The 25,414-nt window shown below is 37.4% G+C and overlaps 1 protein-coding gene across 3 annotated transcripts in view; it reads right to left on the bottom strand.

The window, feature by feature from the left end:
* The window catches only part of IL6ST (interleukin 6 cytokine family signal transducer), a 60,768-nt gene that overhangs the window by 24,176 nt on the left and 11,178 nt on the right, over positions 1-25,414 (bottom strand). For 2 of the 3 annotated variants that reach the window (XM_043488526.1, XM_043488528.1), the window contains 6 exons: positions 16,894-16,972; positions 9,380-9,685; positions 8,359-8,479; positions 5,430-5,596; positions 4,725-4,879; positions 1,247-1,406 (listed from right to left, as the gene is read on the bottom strand). In XM_043488526.1, coding sequence (XP_043344461.1) covers positions 1,247-1,406; positions 4,725-4,879; positions 5,430-5,596; positions 8,359-8,479; positions 9,380-9,685; positions 16,894-16,957 — 973 coding nt within the window. In that variant the 5' untranslated portion in view covers positions 16,958-16,972. The remainder of the gene's footprint in view (positions 1-1,246; positions 1,407-4,724; positions 4,880-5,429; positions 5,597-8,358; positions 8,480-9,379; positions 9,686-16,893; positions 16,973-25,414) is intronic. The other variant, XM_043488529.1, reaches the window with a different exon arrangement.

Genomic DNA, 25,414 nt, shown 5'->3' with positions numbered 1-25,414 from the left:
TGATCAGCTGGCATGTGGGGAGAGACAGACTACAGTGATGGCTCCATCCCCCTGCATGTGACTCAGCAGTATCACCCTACCTCCATGACTACCCGACTTTCCTCCAGAGTCATTCCCCTCTGAGATCTCCTCCCTCACGTCCCTGGGGGCCATCTCCCTGCAGTCAACAGCAGACCTCACCCTGGGATTGCTCCTCAATCCCTACATTCCAGCTCCCAGCCACCATGCATTCTAGAGGACTTGCATTCCTGTCTGGGATACATATGGATGCGGCAAGGATCATCTGTGGGGTTCTCACTCCACTGTCACAGATCAATTGCTGCACTCTCTAACAGCCTCAAATGCTTCCCTGCATCCCAAACAATGCCCCAGTGTGGTGATCTGACCCTTGCTTCAGTTCCCTCACCCTCCATGTATGGGTCCAGTCCTGCTCACTCTCCTCTTTTTCACTTCCTTCCTTCGTCCTACCAAGTTTTATGTGGATCTATATATATTCCTTTCCAGGGGTCAGGGACTCCTGCCTGCTCTCAGCTGGTATTCTGAAAGATCTGTATCTGAAGATGCATTCCTGAAACATTTGTGGAGATGTTCTCCATGTCCACTACTCCTTTGCCATCTTGTCTTCCCCCCTCCATAGGATTATTTCTTGATGGTTATAGATGAAATTAGTAACATCAGATGCTTTGGGGGAAGGAATCTTACTTTATATCGTGTATCCTTTTATGCCTTTTGGATTCTACGCTATATGCACTGTATTATCATGAAAAACAAAGGGAAAATGAAAATAAACCAACCAATCAAAACACAAAAATGCTTTTTCAGGGGCTTATTAAGTACTGATAAAAAAATGAATAAAAGCTACACTACAGCTATCTTTTTGATAGTGAAGGTCTAATGCATATTTTGGTAGGTAGTATGATTTTAAAGATTCAGGATATGATCCTCCAGTTAAGAGATATTTCTAGACTACTCTCCTTTAATAAAATGTCCTGGATTTACCAACTATTAATGGTTTTCTCTTCGTATCTAAGACACCATTCCACAATTTCCTTTAATTAGGTATTAAATAGATTTGTACTATCAATAATGTATATTAAATTTTACATCTTGAGATCCTTTAAAAAGTGTAAAATAACAGTTTGAATAAAATGGCCACAAAAGATGCAATGAAGTCTATATTATTAAAAGCAGGTAAAATTTATAGTCAAAATTCAAATTTTTTTTCTTCATGTATTTATCTACTTACTATCTTCATATGTGATACCACTTGCTTCTTCACTCCAGTCACTCCAAAATCCTTTACCATCTTCCTTCATACAACGAATCCTAAACACATATTCTGTAAAAGGTTTAAGGTCCTGAACAGTGAATGAAGATCGGGTAGATGATGTATCTTCAGGAGGAACCTGAAAACAAAGCAAATTGACCAACAAAAAGTCCAGAGGTATTTATTACAGATTTTCTAAACTGCCTAATATTTAGAAGCTAATTAATGAAACAAGCCTAATAACTAATGAAAAAAAACTAATTTGACTCAAGCTCTGCAGAGAAATAAATTCAAGTGAAAAAAGCAGTCAAAATTAGTAAAAGTTAATAGGTTTGGGAAATATGGAAACAACTATTATTAATCTTTTCATCCTTTATTTCTTTTCATCCTTTATTTCTTTCTTCTATGCTCCTATAACACTCATGGTCTTAATAGGAAAAAGAGAAATTCCAATTAAAATTTAATTCAAGAAGGGTTTACTAAAGGAAATATGAGCAGAGTGTAAGAAACCTTACTAGGTAGTATAGGCAGTACTCTGGAGCTTAGTGGTGTTACCACCTCTAGAATCAAAGGGAAGAGGGGTGGCACCAGAACCTGGAAGAACAGGGTCACAAAGGGTTAACTTGAGCGCAGTAGTGACTTTAGGTTGAGACAGGAGAGCTCTAGGGAGGAAGCAGCGCAAAAAAATATGCTGATCTCACTTCTCTCTCTCCTCCCTCTTGCCAAGACCCCTCTACCCATTAACTAGCAACTTACTAGGAAACTAGAGAACCAACAGATAAAATCCATACAGGTCTGCATACCAAGACCAAGAGTAGGTGGAGAAGGGTAGAATATAAATCTAGATGGGCAAAAGGAAGATATCCAGCCCAATTACGAAAAACAAAAACTATCTTTGTAGATAAACTTGGTTTTCAGAAAAAAAGAGAGTAGACTAAACATAGATTTAGTGACTTCCCTGGTGGCTCAGGCAGTAAAGCGTTTGCCTACAATGTAGGAGACCCAGGTTCTATTCCTAGGTCAGGAGGATCCCCTGGAGAAGGAAATGGCAACCAACTCCAGTATCCTTGCCTGGAGTATTTCATGGATGGAGGATCCTGGCAGGCCCCAGTCCAAGGAGTCGCAACAACTGGGCGACTTCTCTTCACTTCACTTCAAACATAGACAAATAACAGGTTCTTTCTACCACTCTGAGATCTCAATATTGAATACAAAATGTGTCAGTCTTTTTTCTATAAGTGAATTAAGATTCTATGGTATTGAAAAAATTTTGAAGAACTTCTAGTAGGTATCTTCTCTGTACAATCCTCACGTACAACATGAAGCATTAATCCACTTTAGTTTGCTGCTTTTTCTGATTGTATTCTGAGTCCATGTGGAATGGAGGACAGAAGCAGGAAAGTCACGGGCTCAATTCCCTTCGGAACTCATTATTGCAACCAGAGAAACAAAGCAAAGGCATACTGTTAATGGTAAACCGAGTTACAACAGAAGAGTAGTATGCAGATCTCAATGCTATGATGTTGGCCTTTTAAATTAAAAGCTCCTAGTATTTCTTCTGCTTATAACATCATCTTTGGATGGTGGTGGTGGTATTCAGTCACTAAGTCGGATCTGACTCTTTGCAACCCCATGGGCTGCAGCACGCCAGGCTTCCCTGTCCTTCACTATTTCTCGAAGTTTGCTCAAACTCATGTCCACTAAGTCAATGATGCCATCCAACCATCTCATCCTCTGTAACCGCCTTCTCCTCCTGCTCTCAATCTTTCCTAGCATCAGGGTCTTTTCCAGTGAGTTGGCTCTTCACATCAGGTGGCCAAAATATTGACACTTCAGCTTTAGCATCAGTCCTTCCAATGAATATTCAGGGTTGATTTCCTTTAGGATTGACTGGTTTGATCTCCCTGCAGTTCAAAGGACTCTCAAGAGTCTTCTCCAGCACCACAGTTTGAAAGGATCAATACTTTGGTGCTCAGCCTTCTGTTATGGTCCAACTCTCACATCTGTATGTGACTAGTGGAAAAACTATAGCTTTGACTAGATGGACCTTTGTTAGCAAAATGATGTCTCTGCTTTTTAATACACTGTCTAGGTTTGTGATAGCTTTTCTTCCAAAGAGCAAGTGTCTTTTAATTTCATGGCTGCAGTCACCATCCACAGTGATTTTGGAGCCCAAGAAAATAAAATCTACTACTGTTTCCATTTTTTCCCTGTCTATCTGCCATGAAGTGATGTGACCAGATGCCATAATCTTAGGTTTTTGAATGCTGAGTTTTAAGCCAGCTTGTTCACTCTTCTTTTTCACCTTCATCAACAGGCTCTTAAGTTCCTCTTCAATTTCTGCCATTAGGGTGGTATTATCTACATATCTGAGGTTGTTGATATTTCTCCAGCAATCTTGATTTCAGTTGGTGACTCACCCAGTGCAACATTTCACATGATGTGAAAGAAAGTTAAAAGTAAAGTGTTAGTTGCTTAGTCATGTCCAACTTTGCAACTTCACGGACTGTAGCCTATCAGGCTCTTCTGTCCATGGAATTCTCCAGGCAAAAACACTGGAGTGGGTTGCCATTCCCTTCTCCAGGGGATCTTCCCGACCCAGGGACTGAACCTGAGTTTGCTGTGTTGCAAGCAGATTCTTCGCCATCTGAGCCACCAGGGAAGCTCACATGATGTACTCTGCATATAAGTTAAATAAGAAGGGTGACAATATATAGCCTTGACGTGGTCCTTTCCCAATTTTGAACCAGTCCATTGTTCTGTGTTCGGTTCTAACTGCTGCTTCTTGATCTGCATATAGGTTTCTCAGGAGGCAGGTAAGATACTCCCATCTCTAAGAATTTTCCACAGTTTATTGTAACTTTGGGTATACAGTCCTTTTATTTTTCAATCTTATAATCCCTCTATTTCATGGGCTGGCAATCTTTCTATAAAGGGCTGGACTGTAAATACTTTAGGCTGTGGGCCAGATGGTCTCTGTTGCAGTTATTCAACTCTTTCTATGTAGCATAAAAATCATCAGAAAGAATATGTAAACAAACGTTTGTGGCTGTGTTCCAATAACACTTTATTTACAAAAACAGATGAGAGGCTGAATTTGGCCTACAGATGTAGTTTGTTAATGCCTGCTCTACCTTACCCATATAACCTCTTCATTCTTACTCCTCTACCTAATCTGCTTCCTGTTATCTGTGGTCATTTCACCTCTCACCAAAAATGCTATTCCTTCTCATTCTGCATCACTTCCATATTTCACTTAAAATCTACTGTGCTGAGCAAAATTGTATTATCTATCTGGATGTCTTCCTGTTGGTCCTTGCTTGAAATACAGATCTAGAAGTGTCAAGCAAACTACTTCACATAACCAGAAATTTAAGACATTCAGAAAATGACTGAGACTTTTAGGTTAGTGGGTTAAAGAAAAGACTACTTGAATAAACAGTAACTTTCAATTTACCTGGTTCCAAGTTGAGGCATCTTTGGTCCTATATTGAATGTCATATTTCAGAGTTATAAAACTCTTAAAAGGTGAGTCAGTCCATGTCAATTTTAAAATACTAGACAGTTCCTTTGAGTTGTTGACTGATAAAATATGTGGTGGATTGAGCTTCACTGAAAAATAAAAAAGATCCTAATGTTTACCATGGTTTACTTTTACAACTTCTTACAAAGTCCAATATACTCTATATTTTATTTCACAATATGCATTTATTCTCACCAAACGAACAAATTTGTCTAAAAAAATGCTATACCATACTACTATAATGGAAGGAAAAGGTTCCTAAAGAAATTCTAGTTCTTTTCCTTGTCAATTTATTACATTTGTTAATATTTTCAGGTTCAGATATTAAAAGTTAAATAGTGATGACATATGGAATTTAAAAAAATAAAAATGAAGCATATATACTATGACTATAATGCTACAAGATGTTTGATATCTGAATAGATATCAGAGATAATATTAAAAGTAAAAACAGCTGTCAGTGTGGTTGGATTACGGATATTTTTCTTTTTCCAAAGTATTTTTAATGTTCTTGATAAAGTTAATTTGTAGAAGTCACTAAGAAAATAAATGCTTATTATTTTTACATTAATTAAACTCAAAACAAATTTATAAGACACATATATTCTAATAAATTCTCAAATTTAGGTTTATAAATACCTTTATCTATAGGATCAAAATTGATATGATCTGAGGCAACCTTCCCAAGGGCATTCTCTGCTTCTACCCAGACTTCAATGTTGACAAAATACACAGAAGGATAAGCAACAGTGCATGAGGTGGGGGTGTCACGTTTTGCTTTGCAATCCTCAAACTTCTCTGTTGCCCTAAATACAAAAATGGTAAAAATCAGTCATTAAAAACAGATTTGAATAAATTAGAGTGAAAAAGGTTACTTGAAAATCGAGTTTGATGAGACCCAGATTATCACAGCTTAGAATAAATAAGTTAATTTCAATAAGTTTAAAACAAACTGTTGAACACTAGAAACAAAATTTGTTAAACATTCATCTGTTTTTCTTCAAAACTGAGTTTGATCTATATCTTAAAACACAAGATTATTTTCAAAATTTTACTTTAAGAATATCATATTTAGAATCTTATGCTCTAACCCAATGACCCTTCTCCAACCAAAACTTATTAGTGATATCAGTGCTGTTTCTTTCTTTTCCTTGAACAGAATCTTTACGGTATCAGCAATGTCTCTTTAATCACAGTATGCTTTTTCAAAACACAATATGACAGGAGGTGATAGAGCAGGGGTAGAATTTCTATCCTTCCAGAAAATTCCCTCAGCTCTTTCCAACCACTTTCTAATTTCTATTATCATAGAAAGTTTCAAGTGATATGACTAAATTTACTCACATATGTTTAAATCATGCATCAATTAAGAATATATATGCATATGTATGCATATGTGTGTGTGTATATATACACACACACTGTTTTTTAAAATAGGATAAATCAAAACCAAATCAAAACAGGTATCCTTTGGGAGGAGGGGGGAAATAAGATAAAGGAGACAGGGAACAGAGACTTCTATAAACATACTTTGTCTTAGAAATTTGTGTGGATTAATTTATTACTTTATACAATGAAGAAAATTCTTAATAACCACAAGCAAAATGAAACAGCTAGAAGAAGGGAGATATAGATGTTAGATAGGTGAATTAACTAAAAACCTATAGTCTGGATTTTAAATTGGAAATACCAGTACGAGTTCATGATGTATTTTATCTTAAAAACATTTTTAGTTCTTTTCACTAAAAAAGCCTAAAAACAACAACCCAGTAGCAATAAGCTCCCCAACACCCAGACTACAGTCTCTAAATTGTATTCCACACTAAGTGGAACCATGATTACTTGGGAATTGGTTGATTCTAGGTCTGGAGCAGAAAACATATTAAGATGAACCTGGAACATCATGTCACTTTAGAAATCAGGAAGCTATCAAAGAACTAATGAAGTTGTGTCAAAAGGATAAAACTGAAAAGTTCCCACTAACCAAAGATGGGACAATTTAAGTATTAAGAAGAATAACTGTAATGGACTAAAACACATCAAATCAGGAATTCCCAATGGTCCAGTAGCTAAGACTCTGTGCTCCCAATGCAGGTGGTCTGGGTTCCACCCCTGATCTGGGAACTAAATCCCACATGCCACAACTTAAGAGTTTGCATGTTGCAACTAAAAAAACTGAATGATGTAATGAAGATCAAAGATCCTGCATGCTACAACTAAGACCTGGCGCAGCCAGATAAATAAATAACAAGACATCCAATGTTTAAATATGAATTCATAATGAGGAGAAAAATCCCTTGTATCTACCTTTGGAAGATGCTGCTGCTGCTGCTGCTAAGTCATGTCAGTCGTGTCTGACTCTGTGCGACCCCATAGATGGCAGCCCAAGAGGCTCCTCTGTCCCTGGGATTCTCCAGGCAAGAATACTGGAGTGGGTTGCCATTTCCTTCTCCAATGCATGAAAGTGAAAAGTGAAAGTGAAGTCGCACAGTCATGTCTGACTCTTAGCGACCCCATGGACTGCAGCCTACCAGGCTCCTCTGTCCATGGGATTCTCCAGGCAAGAGTACTGGAGTGGGTTGCCATTGCCTTCTCCGTTGGAAGATGCTAGGGATTCATTAATCTAATTAATGATGTAAATGCTCAAGTGATTAAGGTGGAAGTATATGGATGTCTCTAACTCATTCTGAAATTCATTAAAAAGAGATGGGTTGGTAGATGGAGACAAGTACAGTAAAATGTCAACTGTAGAATCTAGGTAACAAGCATGTATAAATGTTCACTGTAAAATTCTTTCAACTTTTCTTTATATTTGAAAAAAAAACCAAACAGAAATTCTGTAATACCTGAAACCATTGCTCAAATTTTAATATAAGAAAAAGAAAAACAAACAAACATTATATGGTCGTTCCTAATGAAAATATATATAACTCCTCTATGAATTATTTTTTTGGGGAAAAAAAACTGATTAACTGTCTAGATCTAATGGCAAGTTTTAGTAAATAAAGGGACAGACAAAGGAATGTGTTAAATAATGTATAACCATTATTTTAACAGCTGAACTGCAAAGAAAGAAGGGAGAACCTATGGTTAGGAGAGACAAGATATATGAAAAAGCAATATATGGTGATTACTTAAATCTTGATTTGACAAGTGTCAAAATATATACATACATTCATGAGACAACTGGGAAAATTTGAACACTAATTAAAAATGTAACAATATGAGAGTATTTTCAATTATATTTGGATTTTTTTTAAAGTGTCCTTATCTTTTCCATAAAAGTACTAAAATATTTATGGATGAGATGATATGATGTCTATTTCTTTAAAATAATCTGAGTGTGGGGATTATATAAAGTAAGACTAGTAATGAGCTGATAATTATTGATGCTCGGTGATGAGTGTGAGGATTTCTTACACTATTCTTTCTACTTTCATGTTTCAGGTGTTCTAAAATAAAAAAACATTTAAAATTTGCATTTAATAATACTACCTCACAAGATAAAAATTCTACCACAAAGGCAAACTTAATAAATTCAATGTACAACAAATTTAAAATAACTTGCCATTCAGATTTTAAAGTGTAGTTTGTTTCCAGGTGTGTTTCCCTTCCAAGATCCCACTGACACATCATTCTCTTTCCTTCATTCACAATGCAACTCAAATTTTCAGGTTTTTCAGGAGGCACTAAAAGGGAAAAATTAGCAATTTTCAAAAAGCTTCATATTCACAAAAAGCATGCAATTTATATACTCCTCCAGACATTTAAGATAACCAAAATCAGACAGAAAAAAACAAAACCAAGAAAAGACATAACGAAATACTGGTGACTAAAAAAATTCATTTCTTTTCTATGTAAATTCAAACATTTTAGATAGTAACATACATTTTCTATCATACCTGTCATTAATAGGTATGTTTCTAATTAACTTTCTAGACAAAGTCAACTTTCATTTATAGCTGGAAAGCATTGTCAACAACTGACTTCTCAAGTGTATTTTAGAAACTAATACTTGAACATTAGTAAGAGGCAAGTAATTAGAAGCAAAAATGATTCATTTATATCTCTCCCTTCCCAAACTCTGCTGGAGAGAAAGCAAATGCTAAAATTATGGTGTTAGATAATCCACAAATTTGGTGATCCATTCTTGGATCACAATAAATTTATTTGTCTACTTCAATATAAAAGGGTTCTCCAGTACTGATTCACCTTCTTCAGATAGCGGCTTTACACTGAATTTTTTCCACAACTAAGGGATATTGAAAGTTACTATGAACACAGTCACAGATTTCAACTCAACATTTTTGGTGGGTGTCTCATGTCAAAATATTTTTCTAGAAAGTTGACAGATGCTTGACTTTCAGGAAAAATATAAAACTTGTGTTACTCTTTAGGCTTTTATACATTTGTAATGCAAGTGCAGTTCTACTTCTAAGCTTATTTTTTTTTAAAACGTTAAAAAAAATCCAAAACTCACTGAGCTGACAGTTACTGCATTTCAAAAAGACCAAAAGACAATGGACATTAAAGATGCAATTCAACAGTCATGACAAAGTCTGAAATAAAAAAGGTAAAACAAAACTTACAGCCTGAAATGATTCTGATTCCATAAACACTCCGATTAATCTGTCCAAACATACGAATATTGCAAGTGAGCAGAACATTTATTAAAGGTATATTTAAAAATGTGACACTAGATGATGTTCTGTTTATGACAGTATATTGATCACGAGAAACAGTAGCACGGTTTATTTTCCAGAAAATGTCATCAGCATTCACATGATAATCATCCATACATTTTTCCTTTAGCACACAAACTGCCGTGAAATTCGAACCAATTTGTACAACTGAAGATTCAGGGTGGATATGAGCACATGGAACTATAAGTTCACCTGGAAAGGAATAATAACAGAAAATGTAAGAATAAACTGAAATTTCCTGGTACGAAATGACATTCTATATTAGTACAGTTCCTCTATCATCACTAAAATATCTCTAAAGACACAGAAAAAGAAGAAACACAGTGAAAGTTAGTATCACCAGAATTTAATGTCTAAATTTGAAAAGAATTATACCAATTACGTGGCAGATGAAGCTGGATTTTACAGAGAAAAAAAAAAAAAAAACCTATGCAAATTTCAGCCGTTTTTATAACAATCTACTTTGCTTTAGGAAACAGTTTGCCTGCAGGGTGATTCATATTTGCTCCGCCACCAATTGTGTTTCTCAACTCACACCCAGTGTCTATATAGACCCACCAGAACACAGGCAGTGGTCTCTGCTCTCGCCAGTCCTGAATGCCGTTGAGGGTGCAGATGGGGGCATGCAAAGACAGTATACGTTGTTCGTATGTCAAAATCAGACAAAAAAGAGCAAGGGTGTAGTAAAAAACAGGATGAGTAAAATAAGATGACCAAATACATTGGTTTTAACAATAAGTATATGGGATACAATCTCATATTAAAAAACAAAGAACCAAATTATATAAAAAAATAAAATGCAACTACACGATTTACCTATGACCTACTCCATGTTGACGACATCTAAAACCCTCTTTCTGACTCTAACTTCCCGTTTTCAGTGGCTTATAAGACATCCACCTGAGATACTTCATAAGTACTTTAAAATGAACATGCCTAAAATTCTATGTATCATAGTTCAGTTTAGTCACTCAGTCGTGTCCGACTCTTTGTAACCCCACGGACTGCACCATACCAGGCTTCCATCACCAACTCCCGGAGTTTACTCAAACTCATATCCATCAAGTCGGTGATGCCACCCAACCATCTCATCCTCTGTTGTCCCTTCTCCTCTCATCTTCAATCTTTCTCAGCATCAGGGTCTTTCCAAATGAGTCAGTTCTTCGCATCAGGTGGCCAAAGTACTGGAGTTTCAGCTTCAGCATCATTCCTTCCAATGAATATTCAGGACTGATTTCCTTTTGGATGAACTGGTTGGATATCCTTGTAGTCCATGGGACTCTCAAGGGTCTTTTCCAACACCACAGTTCAAAAGCATCAATTCTTTGGCACTCAGTTTTCTTTATAGTCCAACTCTCACATCCATGCACGACCACTGGAAAAACCATAGCTTTGACTAGATGGATCTTTGTTGGCAAAGTAATGTCTCTGCTTATTAATAAGCTGTCTAGGTTGGTCATAGCTTTTCTTCCAAGGAGCAAGTGTCTTTTAATTTCATGGCTGCAATCACCATCTGCAGTGATTCTGGAGGCCCCCAAAATAAAGTCTGTCACTGTTTCCACTGTTTCCCCATCTATTTGCCCTGAAGTGATGGGACCGGATGCCATGATTATAGTTTTCTGAATGTTGAGCTTTAAGCCAACTTTTTCACTCTCCTCTTTCAGTTTCATCAAGAGGCTCTTTAGTTCCTCTTCACTTTCTGCAGTAAAGGTGGTGTCATCTGCATATCTGAGGTTATTGATCTTTCTCCCAGCAATCTTGATTTCAGCTTGTGCTTCCTCCAGTCCAGCATTTCTCATGATGTACTCTGCATATAAATTAAATAAGCAGGGTGACAATATACAGCCTTGACATACTCCTTTCCCAATTTGGAACCAGTCTGTGTCCATGTCCAGTTCTAACTGTTGCTTCTTGACCTGCATACAGATTGGTCAGGAGGCAGGTCAGGTGGTTTGGTATACCCATTTCTTGAAGAATTTTCCACAGTTTGTTGTGATTCACACAGTCAAAGGCTTTGGCATAGTCAATAAAGCAGAAATAGATGTTCTGAAACTCTCTTGCTTTTTCGATGATCCATTGGATGTTGGCAATCTGATCTCTGGTTCCTCTGCCTTTTCTAAAACCAGCTTGAACATCTGGAAGTTCTCAGGTCACATACTGGTGAAGCCTGGCTTGGAGAATTTTGAGCATTACTTTGCTAGCATGTGAGATGAGTCCAATTGTGCCGTAGTTTGAGCATTCTCCGGCATTGCCTTTCTTTGGGATTGGAATGAAAACGGACCTTTTCCAGTCCTGTGGCCACTGCTGAGTTTTCCAAATTTGCTGGCATACAGAGTGCAACACTTTTACAGCATCATCTTTTAGGATTTGAAATAGCTCAACTGGAATTCCATCACATCCACTAGCTTTGTTCATAGTGATGCGTCCTAAGGCCCACTTGACTTCACATTTCAGGATGTCTGGCTTTAGGTGAGTGATCATATCATCATGATTATCTGGGTTGTGAAGATCTTTTTTGTATAGTTCTTCTGTGTGTCCCTGCCACCTATTCTTAATATCTTCTGCTTCTGTTAGGTCCCTACCATTTCTGTCCTTTATTGTGCCCATCTTTGCATGAAAAGCCCCCTTAATATCTCTAATTTTCTAGAAGAAATCGCTAGTTTTTTTTTCATTCTATTGTTTTCCTCTATTTCTTTGCATTGATCGCTGAGGAAGGCCTTCTTATCTCTCCTTGCTATTCTTTGGAACTATGCATTCAAATGGGTATATCTTTCCTTTTCTCCTTTGCCTTTCACTTCTCTTCTTTTCATAGCTGTTTGTAAGGCCTCTTCAGACAACCATTTTGCCTTTTTGCATTTCTTTTTCTTGGGGATGGTCTTGATTAATGCCTCCTGTACAATGTCATGAACCTCCATTCATAGTTCTTCAGGTACTCTGTCTGTCAGATCTAATCCCCTGAATCTATTTGTCACTTCCACTGTATAATCGTAAGGGATTTAATTTAGGTCATACCTGAAGGGTCTAGTGGTGTTCCATACTTTCTTCAATTTAAGTCTGAATTTGACAATAAGGAGCTCATGATCTGAGCCATAGTAGCTCCAGGTCTTGTTTTTGCTGACGGTATAGAACTTCTCCATCTTTGGCTGCAAAGGATATAATCAATCTGATTTCGCTATTGACCATCTGGTGATGTTTATATGTAGAGTCTTCTCTTGTGTTGTTGGAAGAGGGTATTTGCTATGACCAGGGCGTTCTCTCGGCAAAACTCTGTTAGCCTTTGCCCTCCTTCATTCCGTACTGCAAGGCCAAATCTGCCTGTTACTTCAGATATTTCTTGACTTCCTGCTTTTGCATTCCAGTCCCCTATGATGAAAAGGACATCTTTTTTGGGTGTTAGTTCTAGAAGGTCTTGTAGGTCTTCATAGAACTGTTCAACTTCAGCTTCTTCAGCCTTCCTGGTCGGGGCATAGGCTATGTATCACAGTCCCCTCCAAACTTATTCTTTCTTCTTATTATTTCTCTATTGCTGCGAACAACACCACTCTCATCTAGTCACCTAGGCCAGATAACTTTGTAGTCCTCCCTCTCTAATTAGCCTCCTCCCACACTCCCTGGCTCTTTTTGTTTCCACATTCTTAGTATGTAAAGCAACCTCTTCTCATCAACCCTATTTTGGCTGCTGGCCCTCAGGCTATCATATTATATCACAATATGACCTCCTTCTCGTTTATCTTAAACATACAGCTCCCAAAGTTACTGTTCAAAAATGATTATGCCATTTCCCTATTTTAAATTATTTAATGACTACCTATTACCATCAAGATAAAATGCTCAATATTTGACATGATTCCATCCTCCTTCTCTATCCTCACTGTCTAGAAACTTAAGGCAGCTTTCTTGAGTGAATCCCATTTGCCAATGGAATTTGAAGTTCTAACAGCTTCAATTTATTCACTTGGAAAATGAAGTTAATCATGGCTATCTTGAAAGTTTCTTGAGATCAGATATTAGTTATGTAAAGAACCTACTACAATGCCTGGTCTTCACAAGGCCTCCAATAAATGGTAGCCTATCACCATTACTTGGCTTCCCTGGTGTCTTAGTGGTAAAGAATCCACCTCCCAATGCAGGAGATGCAGGTTTGCTCCCTGGGTTGGGAAGATCCTCTGGAGAAGGAAATGGCAACCCACTCTAGTATTCTTGCCCAGGAAATCCCATGGACAGCAGAGCCTGGTGGGCTACCGTCCCTGGCATTGCAGAAGAGTCGGATATGACTTAGAGACTAAACAACAACAAATCATCATTACTACTACTATCCAGAGACAAGTAATCTAGTCACACTGACAGAATCTGGAAAGGTCTCTCAGAGGTGACTGGTTCTAGCAGTTAAGGTAAAAGACGTACAGAATCAGAGAATAAAAAAACTGACAAAAACCGTGGAGAGAATTTACTTCAATCCTTTATTTTATAAAGAACACTAAGATACTTTTATGGAGTCAACCTCAAATATCTGGCAGATTTTTCCAATTCTCAACTTGGTCCCAGGCTAGACTGCACAAAGGAAAAAACTACTTTTAAAAACTAAACAATTAACTTCTTATTCCATATCTGTCATTAAGCTCATAAGGCCCAGAGTCAAAATGTTTGTTTCAAAACTCATGATGTGGCCTATTTACATGACCTTGCCATTATTGATTCATGTCAATGGCAAGTCCTAGTGCACAAACTCCTTTCAATTTCCATCTTGTGACATGCTAGTAAGTTACCTTGTGATAATGAGCAAGTCCTTAAAACTCCTCCAATCTTACTTTGTTCCTTGGTAAAATCATTCCTGTTTGACTTTCTCTTTAATAATGAAGAGGGAACCTTAACCTAGGAATATACTTCAGAGTACTAAAGAACATGAGATATAGCCAGAGACTAAATAACAATTTTTAATCACACAGAATAAGAAATACTAGAAACAGGCAAATGTTCCAGTTTTTGAAATGAAACACAGGCTCACTGAAACCATCCTGTGCCAAATGAAACCCGTGTTTACAGGGCTACTAGGCTGATTTTTGACTACTCTTGATCTATAAAAACAGGTATTTCATAACTTCAAACTAATAGATTTTCACTTGATTGATTACCTACATATAAAAAAATCACTGACTAAAAAAAGTCAATGAGAGGGGGGCTACAGTAGTATGCTGAAGTGCCTCCCCGCAAACCTTGGGGCAGACTGTACTTTCCAAAGAAGGTCATACTTATAAATGTATCCCATTCAACATGCTCATCTTACAAAGTGACAAATACTCCTCCAAAGAAATGAGGGTCTATGTTTCCCTTTTGCTCTCAGATCTTTAAGAGTGCTTATGCCTGCCCTAGCCAACAGAGTGTGCTAAATGACTTCTAAGGCTAGATGATCAAAAAATACAACTTCTGACTAGCTCTCTTTTTCTCTTGCGACATTTGCCATGGAATCCAGCCACATGTAAGGAAGCCAAGGCCGCAAGGAGAGACCACATGTCGTGTTCTAGCCAAGAGCCCAAAAGCCCTCAATCTACAGCCAGCATCAACACCAGACATAATAAGTGAATGAGACTTCAGATGACTCCAGGTCCTCATCTCTGAATATTCTAGCTGAGGACCCAGATATCACAGAGAAAAGGAGAAACTGTGTGTCTGACAGCCTGTCACACATAAACCATGAAAAATAATAAGTAATGCCATTTTAAGGCATGAAGCTTTAGAGTAATCTGTCTGGCAGCAACAGATAATGTAGTTCTGTCATTTTCAATCTTTTTATCAACAACTTAGGGGGAAAATAGACACACACACTTATCAAATCAGCAAAAGATTATAATGGATTGCTAACAATTTGGATAATGTCAGGATTCAAAATTGTGCTGAAGGACTAGACTGATAGGCTAATAAATTTGGCAAAATCATCTTCTGTTTAGTTTGATAAATAAATATAGAGTGAAGGGGAAATGGCTTAAAAGTAACTGACATGAAAACAATCTGAGAATTTTCAATGACTGGTAGATAGCTTAACATAAAACTACAGTGTATCTTAACTGGCAAAAAATTATGTTGCTTTAATAAAGATGATCCTTCAAAAGTAAATAATAAAATCACTATACTCAGAATATGTCAAGTTCTGATATATTTTTTCCTTAAGTGCATTTTATTCAAATCTTAATAATAAATAATAAATATACTATTACATTTCTTTTTATAAAGCATACTATGCGCCAGGTACTACCCAAATGCCTTCTGTGTATTAACTCATTTAAGTCTCACAATAACCCTAGAAGTTAGAGACATTACTATCCCCATCTTACAGATCATGAAACTGAGACACAGATTAAGTGAATGGCTAAAGTTTCATTGTTGCTAACTAGAATTAAGTGGGATGGCATTATATGTTAAATATGATATGGAAAATCAAGAGAAGAGTCAGGAGGGTAATCAGTGCATACAGACTGGAAGCCAAGTCCTACAAAGAATAATTAGGATAACTAGGTAAATTTAATTTGGGCAAGAGAGGTGTTAGAAAGCAGTCCTTCAATACTTGAAGACTTGAGCAGTGGCAAAGGAAAGTGGAACTACAATAGAAGGATTTTTAAGATTAATGAGAAAAGGTTACAAGGAAGAAAATTTGGGTTTAAGACTAAGGAAAGACTTTTAAATGAGAAAAAATTTCAGCGTAAGGTTTGTATCATTTTCAGTGTTTAAAAAGAGGCTGCATTCTTGAATTTGGAGAGGGTTTGACTTAGAGCAATGCTTCTCAAATTATCTGGGGTGAAGGAGCAGTTTAGGTTTTCTTCACCCAATCCTTTACACAGACATACACTTTTGTTTTACATTACGTTTGATGAGGCAAATCCACTGATCACATGCTTGGATATCATGGCTATGTCAAATTGTTAAAAGAGTTTCTAAACATTTATTCTTAATTTCTGTATCCATCTCATTATGGACCAATAACAACCAGTTCTCAGGCTGTGGACCAGTTGAGGCAGTACTGCTCTAGGTGATCTTTCTTCTGATATCACAATCTCACTGCTGCTCAGTGACATCTTTGGCTATTAAGGAGTGAAGTGCTAAAAGTTAACAAACCTGATCCTGTTTCTTTATTTAAAAAAATAAACAAAATCCCCTTTTTTCCTTCTCAACATTAAACTTAACTATTAGTACAGCTGAACAAGATTTAGGATTATAGACTGCTTCAACTCAAATGATACAAATTATAATTTGTCAAGAGCATTTTAACTTGAGCCCATTTTTAAGACAACATTGTTCTTTCAATAATGATCCTAAAGAATAAATATGTAAGCATAATTATATAATTATTCAGCAATACACAAACCTAATTTGTGGGATTGGGAGGTAGGATATCTCATGAACCTTACCTATAGATTCAGTGATGAGGAAAATAAACAAGGCTTGCACTATCCAAGTTTGCAATGTGAACATCTTGCATAGATATTTCTGTAAAAGACACATGCAATATTATTTTCAATATTTTACTCTTACTGTGCATAATAAAGACACAAGTTCTAAAGCTCTTTTGTTTCCATTGTATAGTTGTTTTTCTAAACGGTGGTAAAATTCTTGTAAGAATGCAGAAAACAAACTTAACTCTTTAGAATATTTTTCTTTATTCCCCCTAACGTTATGGCTACATAAAATACTACTGGGAAACATACTTTATACTTTGGTGGTTTTAGTCACTAAGTCATGTCCAACTCTTGGCACCCCATGGACTGGAGCCCACCAGACTCCTGTGTCCATGAGATTTCCCAGGCAAGAATACTGGAGTGAGTTGCCATTTCCTTCTCCAGGGGATCTTCTGGACCCAGGGATTAAATCCAGGTCTCCTGCATTGCAGGCATATTCTTGACTGACTGAGCCACCAGGGAAGCCCAATTTATACTTTAAGGTCAATTAAAAGAGCAAACCTGTTTCTATATTATGAAGTCTTGCACTGCTAGTAAATACTCTCTGAGACTGAAGAGTTCAGAGAGACAAATTTCTACATGGCAAAACCTCACCATTGGCAAGTTCAAAAGATAATAGCCAAATGGGAAAAAAGAAGCTTGTAATTCATAGCCTAACCAAAATTATCCCAACATATGAAGAATGCCTACAAATCATTACAAAAATTCCAACACCTCACCTTCCCTGTTTAGAAGAAAACATGTAAGATGAGCCAAACAGGCAATTTATAGAGAAGGAAATACAAGTAACTCAAACATATGAAAAGATACTTTCAACCTCACTCATAATGAGATATAAATTAAATCAAGTCAGATAGGAATGTAAGATGATACAAACACTTTGGAAAACAATTTGGCAGTTCTTTACGAATTAAAAGCACATCATAAGACTTAGCATTTCCACTCCTAATAATGTATCCAAGAGAAAGAAAAATAAATGTCCACATGAAGACTTATATCCAAACCTACAGCAGTTTTGTTTATAATAGTCCCAAACTAGAAACAATCCAAATGTGAATCAACTGGTGAAAGGATAAACAAATATCCAAACAGTAGTATATCCATACAATAGAATACTGCTGCTGCTGCTGCTAAGTCACTTCAGTCGTGTGTCCGACTCTGTGCGACCCCACAGAGGGCAGCCCACCAGGCTCCGCCGTCCCTGGGATTCTCCAGGCTGCCATTTCCTTCTCTAATGCATGAAAGTGAAAAGTGAAAGTGAAGTTGCTCAGTCGTGTCTGACTCTTTGCGACTCCATGGACTGCAGCCTACCAGGCTCCTCTGCCCATGGGATTTTCCAGGCAAGAGTACTGGAGTGGGCTGCCATTGCCTTCTCTGACAATAGAATACTACTCAGCAATAAAAGGGGACAAACTAGTGATATAGGCAACAGCATGAACAAATCTCAAAAGCACTATGTTGAATGAAAGAAGCCATAAAAAACAGGCTATATTCCAAATAGGGAAAGGAGTATGTCAAGGCTGTATATTGTCATCCTGCTTATTTAACTTATATGCAGAGTTCATCATGAGAAACACTGGGCTAGATAAAGTACAAGCTGGAATCAAGATTGCCGGGAAAAATATCAATAACCTCAGATATGCAGATGACACCACCCTTATGGTAGAAAGCGAAGAACTAAAGAGCCTCTTGATGAAACTGAAAAGAGGAGAGTGAAAAAGTTGGCTTAAAGCTCAACATTCATAAAACTAAGATCATGGCATCCAGTCCCATCACTTCATGGCAAATAGATGGGGAAACAGTGGAAACAGTGACAGACTTTATCTTTTGGGGCTCCAAAATAACTGCAGATGGTGATTGCAGCCATGAAGTTAAAAGACACTTGCTCCTTGGAAGAAAAGCTATGACAAACCTAGACGGCATATTAAAAAGCAGAGACGTTACTTTGCCAACAAAGGTCCATCTAGTCAAGGCTATGGTTTTTCCAGTAGTCATGTATGGATATGTGAGTTGGACTATAAAGAAAACTAAGTGCCAAAGAAGTAATGCTTTTGAACTGTGGTGTTGAAGAAGAGTCTTCAGAGTCCCTTGGACTGCAACCAGTACATCCTAAAGGAAATAAGTACTGAATATTCATTAGAAGGACTGATGCTGAAGCTGAAACTCCAAATCTTTGGCCACCTGATGCAAAGAACTGACTCATTTGAAAAGACCCTGAGGCTGAGAAAGATTGAAGGCAGGAGGAGAAGGGGATGACACAGAATGAGATGGTTGGATGGCATCACTGACTCAATGGACACGAGTTTGAGTAAACTCTGGGAGTTGGTGATGGACAGGGAGGCCTGGCATGCTGCAGTCCATGGGGTCGCAAAGAGTCGGACATGACTAAGCAAGTGAACTGAGCTGATACAATATAAAATTCTATGTATGAGAAATTCAGTAAATGGCAAAACTAGGGAAAGGGGAATAGATACAAAGGGGCACAAAGGAGCTTTTTGGGACAGAAATGTGCTATGAATTGACTAGGGTGGTAATAAGATTCTACACATTTGTCAAAATTTACCACATTGTGTCAAGAATTATGAAGGCTCTGAGATTTAATCCTACTTACAAGTTAACAAGTTAACCTGTTAGTTTCATGGATACTGGCAGAAGACACGAGACTCTTGAGTCAGATACATATGATTTTATTACTCATACCAGGAACACCAGTTAGAATTAACAGCATTTTCCTGTGCCAGGTGCCCAAACCCCAATTCACAGAACACTGTGAAAGGAGTCATGGAACACCTGTACCTGCAGAGGGTTGTGTTCCAGGAGAGGAAGACTAAGCCTATGGAAGCCTGTCTTTTAAAATGGCAGGAAGCACCCCTGCTGGAGAAGGAGATGGCAACCCACCCCAGTATTCTCGCCTGGAAAATCCCAGGCATGGAGAAGCCTGGCCGGCTACGGTCCACGGGGTCGCCAAGAGTCAGACGTGGCCGAGCGACTAACACACACACACACAAGTACACCTGCCCTCTACTCTGGAGGGAAACACGGTATCTGCTTTCCACGGCTGTCAGAAACCTGCTCTTTGCTTTATGAAGAGATACCATTTCTATCTTTCAATATCCTTGAAAAGATAGTCTGGAAGGAAAGGCAGTTAGGGCTATTGCTCGTAAGACATGTAGAAATGCAAGAGACCCAGGGGAAATTGCTTTCTAAATAACTGTACAGGAAAAGTTCGTCAATTTTATTGTTTATAAATTGACCTCAATTAAAAACAAATAAAACCTATCCAGATAACACGTCCAGGCAAAAGAAATGAGTGCTAAATTTCTTCAAGAAATGTAGAAGAATTTTCACAGAAATCATATTCATAAAAGTGGAAAAGTAGAAGCAACCAAACCAAAAATCCACAAGCAGTAGAATAAATTGTGGTATATTCAAGTAACTAAATCACAGCAATGAAAAAGGATAAAATAAAGGTACTCACAGCAACATAACTAAATTTCACATATAATAGAGAAGAATCCAAATGCAATAAAAGTATGGTCTATATGATTTCCTTTATATTAAGTTCAAAAATAAGCTAACTTAAATCTATGGGGATAGGTCACAATAGTGGTTATCTTTTGTAGGGAGGGTAGTGTAAGGGCAGAGAAAACACTCTGGGATAGTGAACCATGAGCTCTATACTATGATTTGTGGACTTCATTGTATGTAAGTTGTATTTAGTAAAAATAGTAAACAAACAAAAGTACTGCAATATTCTCACCTTGAGTGCTGGCAAAAAAATTAAAAACTAAAAATTAAGTAAGTGTTGTGAAATATGACATAAAAGCATTCTCATAAACTGATAGTTACAGTGTAAACTAGCATAACCTTCCCCTCAAATTCTACACCTAAAACTGTGAATTTCATTGTTTGTACATTAGACCTCAGTTAAAAACAAAAACCCTACCTATACAAGGTGTATGGCCAGTGTTGCTCTATCAAAATTAAAGTACACATGTTTGAATCTAATTATTCTACTTCTACTACAGTATGCTATGGATATAAGCAAAACAACACATGTACAAAGTTAAAGTTATTCACTATAGCATTCAATTTAATAGTAAAAGCCTGCAGCAATCTAAATGTTTGTGAATAAGGGACTAGGTAAACTATGGCATATACAAATATAGCATACTGTAGTCATAAAACATGTACAGATATAGAAGTGTATCTAAAATACATTGCTAAAGTATAAACAGTGTATTTATTATTCATGGGCAAAGACACAGCAAAAAAGACAAAACACATACTAATTTAAATATGTACATAAAATATCTCAGCAAGGATAAAAATTCAAATACTAGCTGCCACGGGCTGTCTGAGACACTAGACTGGGAGGGAGCCTCTATACAGTACACTCTGTATCTTTCCGACTTTGTACCATGTGGCTTCAGTACTAGAAAGTAAATAAAATTTAAATTAAAAAACACTTACTTAATGTGTTTTATCTCCCAGATAAAACTACTAACTTCTTGATGAGGACTTCAGAGTACTATGTATGAAACAGTATTATTTTATGAAATACTAATGCTAACTTCACTTTTATATTCCCTAACCAGGTAATAGTCAATCTATAACAAAGCAATTTCATAGTGAATTCTTTAAACTGTCTCAGGTGAAGCTATAAAAATGAACTAAGTTGCAGGATCCCTTTTTTTCTACCTGCTTTACTCCTTTACTTTCCAACTTTGAATAGTCCTAGAATAGAAAAATCTACCATGTCATTCAACTGTTTATCAAAGCAACAGAACGAAAAATACATACATATTGGTAGAGTACTACGAGGGGATTCTCAGATGTCTCAGTGGTAAAGAATCCACCTGCCAATGCGGGAGATGTGGGGTTCAAGCCCTGGGTTGGGAAGATGCTCTGGAAGAAGAAATGGCAACCCACTCCAGTATTCTTGCCTGGATAATTCTCTTGCCATGGACAGAGAAGCCTCTGGGCTATAATACACAGGATCACAAAGAGTCTGACACCACAGCAACTGAGTATGCATGCAAAGTACTATGTGGTCATGTCATCCTGACCCACTACCCTAGCAAGTACCTTGTTCACACTGTAGAGAGGTTTCTGTATAGTTCTGAAAAAGGGCAATCTTTCTATTTATGCACTATAGTCTCATAACAAAACTCTGAAACAAGAAGTCCCATGAAAGTACTTATTACTTCAAAGCAATTAGATTTATGGGAGTAGTGCCATGAAACACAGTAAAAGGAAAATAGGCAAAGGCAGGTTTCACATTTTAACTGTTAGAAAGTAATGTTTCCTAATTTTTATAGGACTGTCACTGAAATGTGATAAAGGAACATCTATTAAGAAACTTGATTTCATAGTCCAACCTAAGAGATGGAGACTCAAGACTACTATCAAAAACATTATGTGTAATATAGCCCATTTGAGGGTTTCAGTTCAGTTCAGTTCAGTCGCTGCTCAGTCGTGTCTACCTCTTTGCAATCCCGTGGACTGCAGCAAGCCAGGCTTCCCTGTTCGGCATTTCGCATGATGTATTCCACATACAAGTTAACTTAGCAGGGTGATAATATACTGCCTTGATGTACTCCCTTCATAATTTGGAACCAGTTCACTGTTCTATGTATGGTTCTAACTGTTGCTTCTTGACCTGCATACAGATTTCTCAGGAGGAAGGGAAGGTGGTCTTGTATTCCCATCTCTTGAAGAATTTTCCACAGTTCACTGTGATCCACAGAGTTAAAGGCTTCGGCTTAATCAATAAAGCAGAAATAGATGTTTTTTTCTAATTCTTTTGCTTTTTTTATTCGAGGGCTTACCTTGTTTTAAAATTGACAGAATGGTTCAGTTTAATTGTCGCTCAGTCACGTCCGACACTTTGTGACCCCACGGACTGTAGCACGCCAGGTTTCCCTGTCCATCACCAACTCTCAGAGCTTACTCAAACTCATGTCCTTTGAGTTGGTGATGCCATCCAATCATCTCATTGTCTGTCGTCCCCTTCACCTCTTCCCTTCAATCTTTCCCAGCATCAGGGTCTTTTCCAGTGAGTCAGTTCTTCACATAAGCTGACCAAAGTATTGGAGCTTCAGCGTCAGTACTTTCAATGAATATTTAGGACTGATTTCCTTTAGGATTTGACTGGTTGGATCTCCTTGCTGTCCAAAGGACTCTCAAGAGTCCTCCAACACCACAGTCCAAAAGCCATCAATCCTTCGGTGCTCAGCTTTCTTTATGGTCCAACTCTCACATCCATACATGACTACTGGAAAAACCATGACTAGACCTTTGTTGGTAAAGAAATGTCTCTGCTTTTTAATATGCTGTCTAGGTTTGTCACAGTTTTTCTTCCAAGGAGCAAGCATCTTTTAATTTCATGGCTGAGGTCACCATATGTAGTGATTTTGGAGCTCAAGAAATGTCTGTCACTGTTTCCATTGTTTCCACATCTATTTGCCATGAAATGATGGGACTGGATGCCATGATCTTCGTTTTTTGATGCTGAGCTTTAAGCCAACTTTTTCACTCGCTTCTTTCACTTTCATCAAGAGGCTCTTTAGTTCTTCTTCACTGGGAGGGAGCCTCTATACAGCCATAAGGGGTGGTGTCATCTGCATATCTGAGGTTATTGATATTTCTCCCAGCAATCTTGATTCCAGCTGGTGCTTCATCCAGCCCAGAATTTTGCATGATGTACTCTGCATATAAGTTAAATAAGCAGGGTGATAATATACAGCCTGGATGTACTCCCTTCACAATTTGGAAACTGTTTGTTGTTCCATGTCTGGTTCTAACTGTTGCTTCTTAACCTGCATACAGATTTCACAGGAGGCAGGTAAGGGGGCCCGGTATTCCCATCTCTTGAAGAGTTTTCCAGTTTGTTGTGATCCACACAGTCAAAGGCTTTAGCGTAGTCAATGAAGCAGAAGATGTTTAGTCACTACACTGTGTCCAACTCTGCAACCCCATCAGGCTCCTTTGTCCATGGGATTTCCCAGGCAAGAATACTGGAATGGGTTGCCATTCCCTTCTCTAGTGGATCTTCCTGACCCAGGATCAAAACCATATCTCCTGCATTAGCAGGAAGATTCTTGTACCAGTGAGCCACCAGGGAAGCCCCGAATTATACATATATTATTACAGCAATATATGTTATCCACCTGCTTCAAAAATGAACTCAGTTTATTCATTCAACAAATAAATATTAAGTGTTTACTATGCTGAGTGTGATTCTAGATACTAGGAATACAAAATGGAGCAAAACATGCAAAATCCTTACACTCTATTTTGAGGACACAAACAAAGTATTAGTTTCCTAGGGCTGTTGTAACAAAGTACCACAAACTTAAAACAAACTTATCCTCTTAAAATTCTGTAGATCAAAAGTCCTTCTGAGACTCTAGATAGATTTCTTCTTTGCCTATTCATAACTTCTGGTGGCAGCTGATAGTTCTTGACATAGCTTATTACCTACAGCACCACACAGTAAATATTTTAGGCTCTTTTGGCACTATTGATATATGTATCTTTCCCCATCCTTTTATGTTTAGACTGTTTGTCTCTTCATATTTAGAGTACTATCTTCTTTGTTGCTGGTGTTTGTTTTGCTTTGGTTTTCTAAGCAGCATGTACTTGTTTCCTGGTTTTTGTTCTCCTTTTTTTTTGTTGTTTTTCTGTCCCTATCTTTTTTTTTTTTTTTGCTGTAGGGTGCAGTATGCAGGATCTTAATTCCCTGACCAGGGATGGAACCTGTACTTGCTGCAGTGGAAGCACAGAGTCTTAACTACTGGACCGCCAAGGAAGTCCTGTCCTTATTTTTGTTAACTAAGCATTTGTTTTTGTTTGTCACTTGTCACCTTTGGTTGACTTATAATCTATAATTCTTTGTTTTTTATTTTACAGGTTGTTTCATGGTTTATAATATACATTGTTTCACGGGATCACAGAGACAGACTGAGCGATTAACACTTTCACTTTCATATATCTTTAACGTATCACAATCTACCTGCATGTGATACTGTTATCACCTCATGTAAAGTAAACTCTTTACATGGAGTATATACCCATTTCTCCTCTCTTGACTTTGTGCTATTTTGGAATGTAACTTTTATATGTTATAAACTCCCCATGCATATTTTGTTTGAACAATTATTTTAAGAGAGACTTAAACAATAGGAAAATTTTATGTATTTACGCATGTAGTGACCAGAGTGTCTCACTTCTTTGTATAGAGCCACATGTCCATATGATACTTCCCCTCTGTTTGAAGGACTCCTTTAACATTCTTTTCAGAATATGGGTCAACTGGTGATAAATTTTTAAAATTTCTGTATATCTAAAATATCTTTCATTATCATTTTTTAAAAAAGACTTTAATGAATTTGTTACAATATTGCTTCTGTATTGTGTCTTGGCTTTTGGCTTGGAGGCATGTGGGATTTAAGCTCCCCAACCAGGTATC

This window comes from Cervus canadensis, chromosome 16 (assembly GCF_019320065.1).
Source record: "Cervus canadensis isolate Bull #8, Minnesota chromosome 16, ASM1932006v1, whole genome shotgun sequence".
NCBI lineage: Eukaryota > Metazoa > Chordata > Mammalia > Artiodactyla > Cervidae > Cervus > Cervus canadensis.
The sequence above is the reverse complement of the archived record's forward strand: the minus strand, read 5'-3'. Positions and strand labels throughout refer to the sequence as shown.